This window comes from Malania oleifera, chromosome 2, assembly GCF_029873635.1.
Source record: "Malania oleifera isolate guangnan ecotype guangnan chromosome 2, ASM2987363v1, whole genome shotgun sequence".
Taxonomy (NCBI): Eukaryota; Viridiplantae; Streptophyta; class Magnoliopsida; order Santalales; family Ximeniaceae; genus Malania; species Malania oleifera.
In genome coordinates, this window is record NC_080418.1 from 133,823,872 (window position 1) to 133,837,305 (window position 13,434).

A 13,434-nucleotide genomic window follows, 5' to 3' on the forward strand; every position below is an offset into this window, starting at 1 on the left:
GTGTGACTCAAATCGAGTGGAACACATATACAAAGAAAGCAGGCTGAGGAAAAACAAGGAAGCTAGTTTGAAGAAATATTGTCGACGATTTGATGGTTACATCGACGGTTACATCGACAGTTTCAGGCAGAAGCCAAGTCAAGACGAAAATCGTTGACGATTTGCATATTACATTGACGGTTTCAAGCATAAACTAATTAGGGAAAATTATCAACGATTTTGGCACTATTTTTGAAATATGAACTGGGAAGATCAATAGGTTGGGGATATAGAGGCAAATCCTTCGTGGATTGATACGAGGGGTATTTGGAAAATTTTCTGATCCCTCTGTATGTGTGGGGTTAACATAAATACAATGTTAAAACCCTAACTTTGATAGATAGTGAAATTCAGCCACCGCTTGCTCCCATGAACGTAGGCATTCTACCGAACCATGTTAAATCCTTCATGTGTTTATTACTTTCATTATCTGTGTGTGTTTTCGTATTTTTCATTGTGATTGCTGCATTGCATGATCGTTTCTGCATATATATTATACAACAAACAATAACCACAAACCTCAAGGGTAGCACACTAGCAAATCACACACTTCCTTCCATCAATTTACTTTCCCATTAAAGAAAATGATGGTAATTCACCCACATGAACATGCCCCAACAACTTCAACCAAGTTAAAACAAAATGGGCTTCCTTTCATCATAGAAAGCAAATTTAAGATCGATCCATCTAGTCGCAATGCCAGTCACATTTTGTGGAACTTGTGCAGAGTATGCATTGTCCACCACCTCAACCAACTTCAAAACCAAATGAAACCTCATTTTGTAGTGGAAAACAAGTTTTTGATTCGATAAGACTGCACCCAGGTGACTTAGACACATTTCTCTGTTGCATAAAGCTCCTAACTCTCTCAGCATCATTAAATCTCCCTACAGCTGCATAGATGTCACACAATAGCACATAATACCCAGCCTTTTCAGGTTCCAACCCTATTAGCTTCTTTGCCACTCTTTCTCCCACCTCAACATTGGCATGAAGTCGACATCCGCCCAAAAGAGCCCCTAATATAGCTCCATCAGGTTGAATCGGCATTTCTTCAACAAACCTCTCTGCCTCTTCTAGGAGCCCTGCTCTCCCCAAGCAATCAACCACACAAGCATAGTGTTTCAACTCTGGTTCAACCCCATAATCCTTCATCATTCCAAAACAAGAACGCACTCTATCCACCATTCCACTGTGTGTATATGCAGATAAAACACCAAGAAATGTTACATCATTGGGTTTAACACCCCCAACAAGCATCTTCTCAAAATATTCGATAGCAGTTGCTGCACCACCGCCCAACCCGTATCCCACAATCATTGAACTCCAAGAAATCACATCTCTTTCAGGCATTTTATCGAACATTCTATGTGCATAACACAACGAAGCGCACTTTACATACATATCAACAATGGCATTTCCTAAATTCAACTCTAAAGCAAGACATCTTCTCAAACTCCAACCATGAACACTCTTACCATGCTTCAATGATCCCAAATGCCCACAAACCAAGAGCAAGCTCACCATAACCACCCCATCAAGCTCAACCCCATCATTGACCATCTCCCTGAACACTCCCAACCCCAACATAGGCTCCTCATGCTGCGCATAGCCAGCCAGCATAGCCGTCCACAACACTGCATCCCTCTTACGCATTCCATCAAACACCACTCTCGCACTAAAAACCCTCCCAAACGTAACGTACATGAAAACCAGAGCAGAGGCAACAAACAAATTCCCCTCCATACCCGTTTTCACGCACAACCCATGAACCAAAAGCCCGCCAATTTCCGACCCAGAACCAGCGCAGGCCCTCAAAACAAGGGGCATTGTGAAGTCATCGGGTCGAATACCGGACCCCTGCATCCGAATGAACAATTCAATCGCTTTCTCGGGAAAACTAGACCGAGAAAATTCGCCAATGATGATGTTCCAGGAATAAATGTTTCTTTCCGGCATATGGTAGAAGACGGAGAGGGAGTCCGGGAAGAGCTTGGAGCGTCGGGAGTACATCAAAACGAGCTTGGAGCTGAGGAACACGTCGGCGTAGAGAGGGGTCCGCAGCAAGCGAGCATGGAGATGGCGGAGGTGTGTGAGGTCGGGCGAAGAGTGGAGGAGGGAGAAGTAATAGGAAGCGAGGTTGGATTTGTGGGGAATTGCAGAAGAGTAGGCTGAGAAGAATTTGATGTTGCAGAGAGCTTTTGTCCTTCCGCAAATGACCGTTGCGTTCATCTCCCCGTAACGATCAGACCGAGAGATTGCGTTCCACCAATCTCCCGGAGGAGATTTATGGGCCTGAAGAGTGTAGCTGGGCTGCACATGGGACCCATTTATAGCATGCCCGGCCCACTCCATTCCCGCTTGCAATGAGGGTACTTCCGTAATTTGACAGTAGCCAAAAGTCCTTCTCGAGCACAAGTTGGCCGCCGGCCCGCGCCATTTTCCCCAACTGAAAACTAGCTGAAAGCTGCGAAACTTGACAGGTAACATTCATGGAGGGACCTTCTGAAAGCGAATCAATGGGCGTCAAAGCCCTAGTCTCTGCCTACTCGAATCGGCTATGGAATCGATTTCTCGGTTTCTTTCCCTCCGACGCGAATTTTCTCGGGAAAATTTCGACTTTCTACTCACGTACTAATCGCGCCACATCTCGCAGACGCCGAACCTGTCTCCCTCTCCCGTTGCCTTCCAATTCTCTCGATGCTTCTATGTAAAACCTCTCTCTCTCGCTCTCTCTCTTGGTGCATATCTGTGTGCGTATTATATATTTATGTCTATTCTCTTATGCTATGAAGAGCTTCGCGCGTTGAAAGGTGCGATGTTGCGCGTTTTCTGGTCGTGTTTCTTAAATTATTTCCCAATATAAATTCGCACTCTGAAGTTGTTTGTGCTCGTAGGCATTCCATAAAAATGTGAAATTGTTTGTGGCATTTGAGTGTTGTGCCTCGGCATATGTGTCTGTCTGGCTATGTATTTGAGGAAGGAGAATTCGTCATAAACTTTTAGTCATATCTGTATGAATTAAATAAGGTTATTTTGGTTCAAATATTTCAGAAGCATCTAGAATGGAATCAAGCCACAATTTTAAAGAATTTTTGGGCCTTTGGTTTGGAGGCTCTTCTCTACTGGCCAACTGGATGTGTGAAATGACAAGTAAGAATTGAAGTATTTGAGGAAGTTGTGAAGTCCTCTTCTTCCTACGACCACGTTAAGTCAATTGATCTGCAAATAGGAAGAATCGTAGACTAAATGAGAGGTAGCCAACCTACTTCTAAGAGAAAAAACAACTGACTGCATTCATATATGTAGCTATGCCACCCACAGAATTTAAGGTAAGTGTATCTAAGCACTTATTGTGTTGTGACCTAATTATGTTAAATATTTGAGGTTAAAATGGAATTTGAAATCTTAAAACTGTAGGAAGGTGTCAAGCTGGTGTCTTAGAAGCTCTATTTTACTCATTGGACAATATTAGAAGTGAAAATTTATAAAAGAGATTAGTCATCACCTGTTGATGTAGTATGCAAGGAGCCCAAATATTCAAAGTTTGAGTGTTTGAGATTAAGTTACTAGTTTAGTACTAAAGTATAATTTCTCTATTTTCAGTTTTTTTAAAAAATTATTTTCATAGGTTTTTTTCACAACATTTTAAGATATTATTTCGAGAATAATTGCTTATTTCTAGATTAGTAGATTTTGCTAGTCCTCGAGCCATATTAGGATTGGTATGTGTTTTTCATTTTTTCCTAAGCAGTCTGGCTTATAAAGAGGTCCTAAAACATATTGCTTGAGAGATTGGAATTGGCATTGAACTTGAGAGTTAGTGTTTTAGCTAAGGTAAATATTAAGGAATTCATTTTTCTGTTTGGTTATCAAAGAAGATGAGGAAGAAATATATATATATATATATATATATTTATATGCACACACACACACACACACACACAAATACATGTGTATATATATATTGAATTGATGATTTTTTTCCTACATCTCATCAACGTTTGTTTTTTTTCCTTATTTTGCAATCATATTTGAATAAAATTTCATTCTTGAGACAAAGTAAAATGAAAAATGTGTTTTCTTCTTATCGCCTTTTCCTATTCTTTTCTTCTTAGAAACAAAATCCTTGATCCAAACAAAGCCTAATAGAAATGTTATTTTGAGTGGAAATACTAAAGGGCAGTGCAACGCACAAGGCTGTTCTGAATGTACTGCTTGAGAGGGTCACATGTGTTCCTTACACCCATATGCAGGGAGTCTGTTTCCGTGACTCAAATCATTGATGCTTAGGTAGGAATAGAGCTACCTCAATGATGTGTCAAGCTCCATGTTGTGTTATCATGATTGTCATACTGGCGACATGGATGTTTTAACTTATATCATTATTACATGTAGCAACATCATTGAGCATCTTCTTGTTAGGACTTAGGATTTTATGAATGTCTTAGATGCGAAACATAATAACTGGCCTGAATCTGACTTTTGGCTTTTGACATGAAATATGTTGAAATGTATGTAAAATGACGCTGTTTGACTTAAGAGATGTCTTCATTTGTACTCCAAAAACGGATTGTTTCTTCTTTTCATTGTTCTTTTTTAGAAATTAAACTAATTTTCCTATATTATTAAACTTAGAGATCTTCATTGGTATTTGACTCAATTTTACAAATATTTTGTGATTGTCATCAAGTCCTGGGGTGTTTTTTTTTTCTTTTTTCCAGAAGAAGGCAAGAGAATCCATTAGCAGATGGGAAAAAAAATACAATCAGAACAGTAATATGAAGAAGAGAAAGTAAGAAGATCAACAGACTAACTAAAAGGAAAAGAAAACTAAACAATCAGAATAAGCTATATAATCTGCTTCTGATATCCTGTAAAATGCACACAATAACAGATCCCTGATTTGGAGTAGAATGCTGAAAGATTGCTAAGTTCATTGCTCTCCAGAGATGATAGATTGCTGCAGCCCAAACCAGCTTAACTGTTCTGGAGTAGTAGGAATTATGGAGTGAAGAGCTCCATTGAAGGTTAGTTTCCCAAACTAGAAGTGGTTTTTGGATATTGAGTTTGAGGCCAACACTTTTTGCATCACTCCTTCAGAAAATTGGCATTGGGAAAAAAAGGTGAATTCTCCATTCAAAGGAGCAGTTGCATAAATAAAACACAGCAAGGATGAATAGCATGATTCCATTTTGAAATTTGATCCAAGGTTCCCAATCTGTTAAGAATGCATAGCCAGCAGATGAAAGACCTGGGGTGTTGACAGGTGCTATAAAAAAATGTTTAGAATTATGCTTCATAACCATCTTAGCATATGTGGTAAACATGTAAAAGAGGCTCTATTGGCACAGGTCATAAGCATCTTTTGTTGGCTTTCCACTATGGGTAGGCAACCCTTCCCACATGGAATAAGGGATAAAAATACATGGCCTTCATGGATTTGGCTATTCCTGATAGGCTCAGTAGCTGAGATAACTTGCCACCTGCTATTTGGGTTGGGATCTGGGGATAGCGATGGGTGAATGCATGGCATTGGGAGGGTAGTAGCAATGGCGGAATGCATATTATTGGAAGGAGAAAATTGTAGTTCATAATGAAAATACTGGAGTTATATGAAATGCTGTAAAACCTGAAAGAGAAACGTAAAATGGAATTACTCAAAACTGCGAAGTTGCTGAAGTGTAAAGAGAACACATTTAGCATCTACAGTTTGAAGATTTTACCTAGATGTGAAACAACAGACACATCTGCTCTCCTTATGATTTAGAAACATTTTCCATATTTGAATCCTAGGAGCATATGGCCAAAGGGAATTGGGAATCCCTTTTGGGGGGCGATTACCCATAATTTTATGAAATAGATTTCTTGGAAGCATGTTTTCTCTTGAGCATCATTGAAAGTCAGTTCAACAGCCTTTGATAGCTGGGTTGTGATGGGTTTACAGATTTTTCTAAAGTCTCTGTTTGAAATTGAAAATGGTTGTTTATTTAAATGAAAAAAAACCTGTTGATGCCTGTTTATTGTATGTAAAACTATTCCAGTTTTGCAGGTATGTGTTGCAGGACTGTCTGCAGTATCATGCTTTTAAGGTAGCTATTTGGTGATATTTTTTGTATGTGTGATAAGCTAAGCTAAGGGAAACTTTGGCCAATTTTCTCTGTGATTGGAGTAAGTTATGCTATAATTTACATAAAATTTTTTTTCCTCTATTATGTATTTCAATTATTTTTTCTTTCATTGTTTTCTATTGTTTGGGTTTTTATCTACCCTGGCGGTGAGGGTGAACCATGGCTAGGGTGTTAACCCAAACCTGAAGGTCACAAGTTCAGGTCATGGAAATAGCCTCCCCAAATGTGGTCCTATGGCTTTATACATCATGTCCTCTCTAGATCACTGATGGGAGCCTTATGAACTAGATGTTGCATTATCAACCCCATGAGTGGTGCATCACTTTTCATTTAAAAAAAAGAAGAAAGAAATTTAATCTCAGTATAACTGGTTTTATTTATCTGTAAGCTATATGCCTTTATATGTTCAGATTCTGGTTGGAAGGCCATGCTTATGCAACTGTGCTAATATATTTTATCAGCAAGTGATGCTTTTGTTCACGCATGAATATTCGTTTCTGTGTTGAATGCTGCTTCTAATTTATTAGTTATGGTCATATTAGACTCTAAACCAAGGGCTGCACTAATTCAGGGTTACGACGGAGGCGTCAAGAGTGTTTGATGTCTTGGAGGACATTTTGGAAAACATTTTTATGAATTTGCATGACATCCAAAAGAATTTACTATTTTGGCAGTCTAGAGCAGAGGTTAGTCTCTATATCCTTATCAATGTTTTAAAAGGCTCAATCGAGGCTTGCCTCAAGGCCAGGCATGCTTAAAATGCCTTGAGGCTCAATCTAAAACACCAAATCCCAACAAGGCTAAAGAATTACATGCTGAGGTTTATGCATTTGAGCAAAAAGCATGCTTTTGCGTCTTTTTAGTTGGGACTTATGCAATTTGGTTGTGTGATTCTCAAGCTAGATTTGGCTCGAAAAATTTAATTCCATGTTTATATGAAAGGAATGTCATAATATGAGTTTATTATAAAACTCTTGAACCTCGACCATTCCAAAATGATTGAGAGTTGAATCTTAGATCTTGAACATAATTTGAATCTTGCCATGATTTGCATAATATATTCAAGTTAGCAATTTTTGAATGGCCAGCAAGTAGTTTGCAACTTATATTTTTTTTTTTTACAATTATATTTGTGATTTTTTTTTATTTTTCTTTATTTTTAAAATATATGTAGTTTATTTACATATATATATATATATATATATATATAAAAATTCTCAAAAGGCTTATGCCCCAAAGCCTTAGGGCTTACACCTCACCTCATAAGGGTTAAAATGCTTCACCGTACACCTTTACTTTTAAAAAACATTAATCCTTATAATGGGAAAGCAATAATTAAGAATCTATAAGCCACACTCTCTATGTTCTTAACTTGTAATGGTTGTAATTGGATTGTGTATTTCAGGGTTCAAATGCTCAAAAAGTATACTTTATGATATTTGAGAGAGGGCCTTGGGCTTTTATTGATGGAATGCTGCAATTAATACGTGAATGTGTTGTTAAGGGTTCTTCCCTACATCTCTACCATTCAGCATCCGCTCAAATATCTGAGAGGATATCTATCTTAACTAGCTTAAGATATTCACTTGCAACATTTTTGGCACAGGTTAGTTATATCTCATTCTTTGTTTCATATAATGTATTTAAATATTCATGTTATTTCATTCATATTCAGTAAGGTTTGCATTTTTATAAGTTCTGCCTGTATGTGCATGGGTGTGAACAGTATGATAAATTTGTTTTAGTCTTTTGCAAGTTAATGCTCAACTTACAAAGTGGGAGATGCCAATCCAAGTTTAGTGGCTACCTCCTTTCTTCCTCCCTTTCATTCTTCTTATTCCTTACTTTGTCTCTCTTTGCATCATTTTAAACCTTAATGTTCTTAGAGCAACCAATCTTAATTGTTTTCATTCTCTTTTCTTTTCTGTTCTTATTTTTTGTTTCTTCCTTTTCCTATATTTTCCTTTCTTCTTCTTTTGTTTTTGGTTTTATTTTCACTCAAAGTAGCCAAGAAGCAGTAGAAGTCCAACCCAGCAGGCCAAAGAAACAAATTGTTGGTGGCAATGACTAGTGCTGATGTTAGTTCTGTATAGATAGCGTTCAGCTTCAAAAGTGCTACTTTGTGTAGCATCCAAGCATCCTCATTCCTTCTGTGAGGCCATAACTCCAACTTACAATGAAGTTTTTTTGTATTGGTTCAGATCAATGTTTTTTCAATCTCTTATATTGAAGCTGTTTTAGCTTGAGGATTTGTACACCAAGGGGCATTTTAGTGCAAAGAATACCATTCTAAAACAGTTTTTTGGTTGGATTTCCTATTGTCGTGTTGTAATGTTTTGTGGTTTTGATTCAATGGTGGACTTTCTGGATTCTTTTTATGCTGTTCATGGACAGATATAATGTATGAACATAGCTTGAGTTATATAATTAATACTGTACCAATTTCTTGATGGCTATAGGTTTACATGGAAGTTGATAAATTTGGGGAGGAATTACTCAAGGATCCAGAGAAGTCATTGTTTGCATTAATGGTTACTATTAATGGTTTATTTTCCGAATTGGAGGTGGCAGTTGGTCAGCCACATGCAATGTGCCGGGTAAATAAAAAAGTGATTAAGGATAGTGCTTTAATAGGTTTCTAATTGAGTGTGTTTTCAATTTTTATTTTAATATTGCAGAGTGATTTTTCTGTTGGTGGGAGCTATTCATTTGTTCTACAGTTTGAGAAATTGCCGGAAGTAAACCAGGAAGGATCCCAATGGAAAGATTGTGAGATTAGAGATGCAATCAACTTGATTTACCAAAATTTACACAAGCTTGACACTTATTTGTCTATCCTTGTAAGAGTTTTCTACAATCATATGTATAGATATATATTTTCTTATTCATTTTGTCATGTTAAATGGAGTCTTTTAGAGCAAAACAAGACTTTATTGGAGATGTAATAGGCTAGGCCTAGGCACCTTCCAATGTTGGTCTCTCTAAAAACATATTTTTCTAAATCGTTTCAAAATTAGTCTGTATTTTGTTTGATGGGCTATTGTTTCACATGTACATAAGCTTACATGAATCTGGTTGTTTCAAGGTATTATTTTGATAATGATTTATTAGCTTTTATTAATTTAACATATGTGCTTCCATAGTTCTATCCAATAATAATAATAACATATGTGCCAACCAGTGGTATTTATTTGCTAGGTCATAAATTATTTTTTCCTTTTACTCTGATCAATATCTTTAGTTTTAGCCACCTATATTAAATAGGGAATATTTTCAAGCATGCCATTCCTTTTGGTTCCCACCACTGAAAAAGAATTTGATGTTCTACTGTACTGCACTATTTTAATTTTAGTTTCTTTTGTCACAATGCTTGTGGAAGCTCAAGAAATCATGAAACTTCAGCTTCTGGTCGTCCATCATAAGAGGGAGCCTCAAAATAATTTTAATAATGTGCTCAAGAAATCATGAAACTTCAGCTTCTGGTCGTCCATCATAAGAGGGAGCCTCAAAAAAATTTTAATAATGTTGCGAGATCATGTTTTTCCCTTCTTTTGATAAATTGAGGCTTTCTTGCATTGTAACAAAAAAAAACTAAAAGTGAAACAAAGAGAAAGAAGAAAAATCGGAAGATATCAAGCCAACAATGCCTGCCAGTCATGTTGAAAATCCAAAAGTACACTGCTTTGAAGCAACCAGAAGAAAAAGCCCATAAAGAAGCCAAAGAATTTTATGGGATTTGGACTCCTGGGATCTTCACTTTTGTAGAAACCTTAATGATAGATTGATAGGTAGGCTGTTGATCTTTCTTCATTGCTTGGTTTTTCGGATTCATTTTGGCCTACTGCTTTGAGGGATATAAAGGCTTGTGCTTTGGATGATTCTGGGACCTTTTCTTATATACTATGTGTCTTTCATTTGATTCACTCCTCTGTTTCATTCCCTCTTGTTAATCAAATCTGGAGAGCTTCATAGCCAAGGTACTTTCCAAGGTCAAGGTTTTTTTTTTTTGGTTTACAGTCCTTAATATTGTTAATGCTAACAATCTATTGCAGATTAGCAGATCTTACAAGGATTTATTACATGATTTTTGTGTGATGTGTTCTGCATGAGACACATTCTCTTCTGTTTTTTTTTTTTTTGGGGGGCATTGCTTTGTAGCCCAGAGATTGTGAAACAGATTGTTTGGCTTCTTTGGAGATGCTTGGTGTGTCTAGGATACTTGGAGGCTTTTTGACTTGTGTCTTTTATGTGTCATTTGGTTTGTGGAATTTAGATGCCCTCCGGCATTATGATTCTTGGTTGGGAATCTTGAGACTCGGGATAGAAAATTTATAGGATTCCTGCATTTGGTTTAGAAGCATATTATTGATAGATTACCAACTCATTGAAGATGCAATATCAAAAACAGTAGTTAAAATAAGATTATAAACTACTACATAATTCAAAGGCTAATTCAATAGTGCGACTATTTTTAAAATTGTAATATTGTAACAACAACAACAACAACAAATATGCAATAACAACTACAACAACAACAATAATGAATATGCAATTAATTTATATTTGTATATCAAGCTATGCCTTTTAAACCATGTGCAGGTTATTTCATAACTAGGGTATTTTTCGATTTTAAATTGTAACTAGGCTCTTTTTTTTTTACTTTATGTAATTCTCCCAGGTTGGGAATCTGAATACCCACCTTTTACAATGGGAATGGTGAAGCCAGTGTTGAAAGCTTTTTGGGAATTTGTGCATTTATGGAATGGGATTTAATTATAAAACATGAACAAAGTTCTACATTAGAGATTCTCAAAAAGGATGCTAGCAGGGTTGTGGAATTGTGCTGTTATTACGTTTCTTTGGAGTATCTGGTTGGAGGGGGATGCCCGCATCTTTGGGACAGAATCAGTTTTCTAGTGGCAGTCTCTGGACTATGTTCTTCAGTGGATTGGTTTTGGGCTACATTGGAGAAATGGGTAGAGAGACACATTGTGACAGTCAGATTGTGTTATTTAGCATGGTGCCTTGAGATATGTGTGTGTGTGTGTGTGTATTTGCATTGAGCTGAGGGCTGAGACAATCCTTTTTCCCACTCTTCTTTCTTTTGATGGTGGAAATGCTTAGGCTCACGCTAAGAAAGCAGAGGTGTAATGGTGAATGGCTATGTGGGATGTGCTGGTAGCTATCAGATAACAATTTCCCATCTACTATTTGCTAATGACATTCCAATTTAGGAGATCTCTTAATGAGCCCGGCTTCCGCCCGGTCGTCTGAATCCATCACTCCCCTGCTCTGGAACATTTCGGACAAAGCAGGAATCTTCATCTTTTCTGAGCCAGCTGTTTGTCCTGTAAGACACGCCATTCTCCTTTCTTTCCTTTCCTCAATCATATTTTTTCGTTCCACAAAGGTAGGAACATATCCTAGTCCGAAGCGCTCTCCTACCCGTCATAAGATCACCCAACTATTCCCTTGCCCTGGGATTTCCACTAATCAAAGGATATTGGGCCCGAGAGGCGCTCTAGACAAGAGTGGGGGTGTATTGGAATTGGGGTCCCCTGCAGGTCTTTGCCCAGACCTTTTCGTGGGCTAAATTTGGATCGGATCATTTCTGCTGCTATCATTTTGGCTGTTGTTGAGATCTGGGGTTGAGGAATCGGGAAGCCTGACCTGTCTTCTTTGTTATCTTTATTGAATGGGAGTAATCTTTCATCTTGGAGGGATGTTTGATCTTGGTCTTTGAATCAGTTGGGAGTGTTTTCTTGTAAATCATTTTTTGAAATCTTGACTCACTCCAATTCTTCTTTTCCACTCTTATCATTTCATCAAGAAGGCTAAGGCTCCTCCAAAAATTAAGGCTTTCACTTGCTTGGTTGTGCTCAATAAAATTAATACTAATAACTTGATGCAAATTAGGGTACCTTTGAAGGCTCTCTCTCTTGAAACCTGATGTATGTGTGCTCTGTTACAGAAATTCTGAGATAGCTTCCCATCTTCTTTTGCATTGTGAATTTTCTTGGAGAATTTGGAGTATGCTTTTTGGTTTCTGGAGAGGGCTGGGTTTGCCCTTCTTCAATTGGTGAATTCTTAGCTATTTATTTCAAAGTATTTGGTGGGAGAAAGGATAAGGCAGTCCTATGGAAGTGTGGAATACTCACAGTTTAATGGGGGTTATGGTTGGAGCGTAATGCAAGGATATTCAATGGGAAGCAATTAAACTGGGTGCTGGTTTGGGAAAAAAAATCAGTATTTGGCCTCACTTTGAAGTGCTGGTTTGGTTTTTTTCCAGAGGAATTAGTTTCCATGTGCTACATAGAGAGTGGAGGAACATCTTGGAAAGCTGATTTTTTATTTTTTGGTACTTTTTAGTTGTTTTTTTTTTTTCCTGGGTTGTTCCAGGCCTTTTTAGGGATATGTCTCATTATCCCTCGTGTAAGTTCTTTTCCCATTAATGAAATATTCTTTTGCTATAAAATAATAATAATAAACTTTAATGAGGTGAAAGAGGTGAAAATTCTAAATTTGATGCATCTTACTTGCCTGTGAAGCAGTTCCAAGTCTAGAGCTGAATGTGTGTAAAAGTAATATAGATTAGGAGAAGGTTGTGAGTGTGCAGGCTAGTAGGAATAATGCCCTGCAAGTTCTGCAACAAATTTCACTTCCTCCGACTTACCTTGGGTTGCCATTGGGAGCATTTCTTAAAGCAGGTGTAGGATCCTATAATTGAGAAGAGGCTGACAAGTTGGAAGGGACAGTTGCTTTCCAAAGGAGGTAGATTAGCCTTGCTTAAAAGATCCTTGGTGAACCTTTCTACCTTATGTCCTTTCTATTTAATTGTTTATTATTATTATTTGATATTAAAAGGGTAGATTCATTAAGAGATTAAGAATTTGCATAGAGGAGAATAAGACATCTCCATTTAAAATCTGGGACAAAACAGAAAGAAAATGAAAAATCAACAAAAGAATGAAAAAGTAAACAAGCAAAACCGCAACTCCCAAAATCAAACCATCAGCTTATGTCAATCTCACTGAACATCCAGAAAGCTCACTCAATTGAAATACCCAAAACCATCACATCACAATGATGCCAAGCAGTGAATCTTTTCCCAAACCAGCAACCAATTCAACTTCTTCCCCAAAAAGATACATGCATTACGTTCCAAACTTCCAACCATGGCCCCCACAACACTGTAAGATAACCTCATATCTATAATGCAGCCCTGCCCTTTCTCCTTCCAAAACCCACAAATGAAGTAGCCAAA

General features: G+C 37.5%; 2 protein-coding genes across 2 annotated transcripts in view; one reads left to right on the forward strand and one right to left on the reverse strand.

Moving 5' to 3' along the window:
- Positions 1 to 593: 593 nt before the first annotated feature.
- Positions 594 to 2,529, reverse strand: LOC131149408 (pentatricopeptide repeat-containing protein At4g14170). Its single transcript, XM_058099832.1, has one exon. The coding sequence runs from the start codon at positions 2,527 to 2,529 to the stop codon at positions 787 to 789; it is 1,743 nt and encodes a 580-aa protein (XP_057955815.1). The 3' UTR covers positions 594 to 786.
- LOC131149407 (protein DGS1, mitochondrial) overlaps positions 2,465 to 13,434 on the forward strand; it is a 93,982-nt gene continuing 83,012 nt past the window's right edge. The window contains exons 1-5 of the mRNA XM_058099831.1: positions 2,465 to 2,749; positions 6,742 to 6,856; positions 7,576 to 7,776; positions 8,630 to 8,767; positions 8,849 to 9,010. Coding sequence (XP_057955814.1) covers positions 2,532 to 2,749; positions 6,742 to 6,856; positions 7,576 to 7,776; positions 8,630 to 8,767; positions 8,849 to 9,010 — 834 coding nt within the window. The 5' untranslated portion in view covers positions 2,465 to 2,531. The remainder of the gene's footprint in view (positions 2,750 to 6,741; positions 6,857 to 7,575; positions 7,777 to 8,629; positions 8,768 to 8,848; positions 9,011 to 13,434) is intronic.

Excerpts from the sequence above, each read along its gene's own strand:
- LOC131149408 (XM_058099832.1), bottom strand. The coding sequence starts at position 2,529 with ATGTTACCTGTCAAGTTTCGCAGCTTTCAGCTAGTTTTCAGTTGGGGA.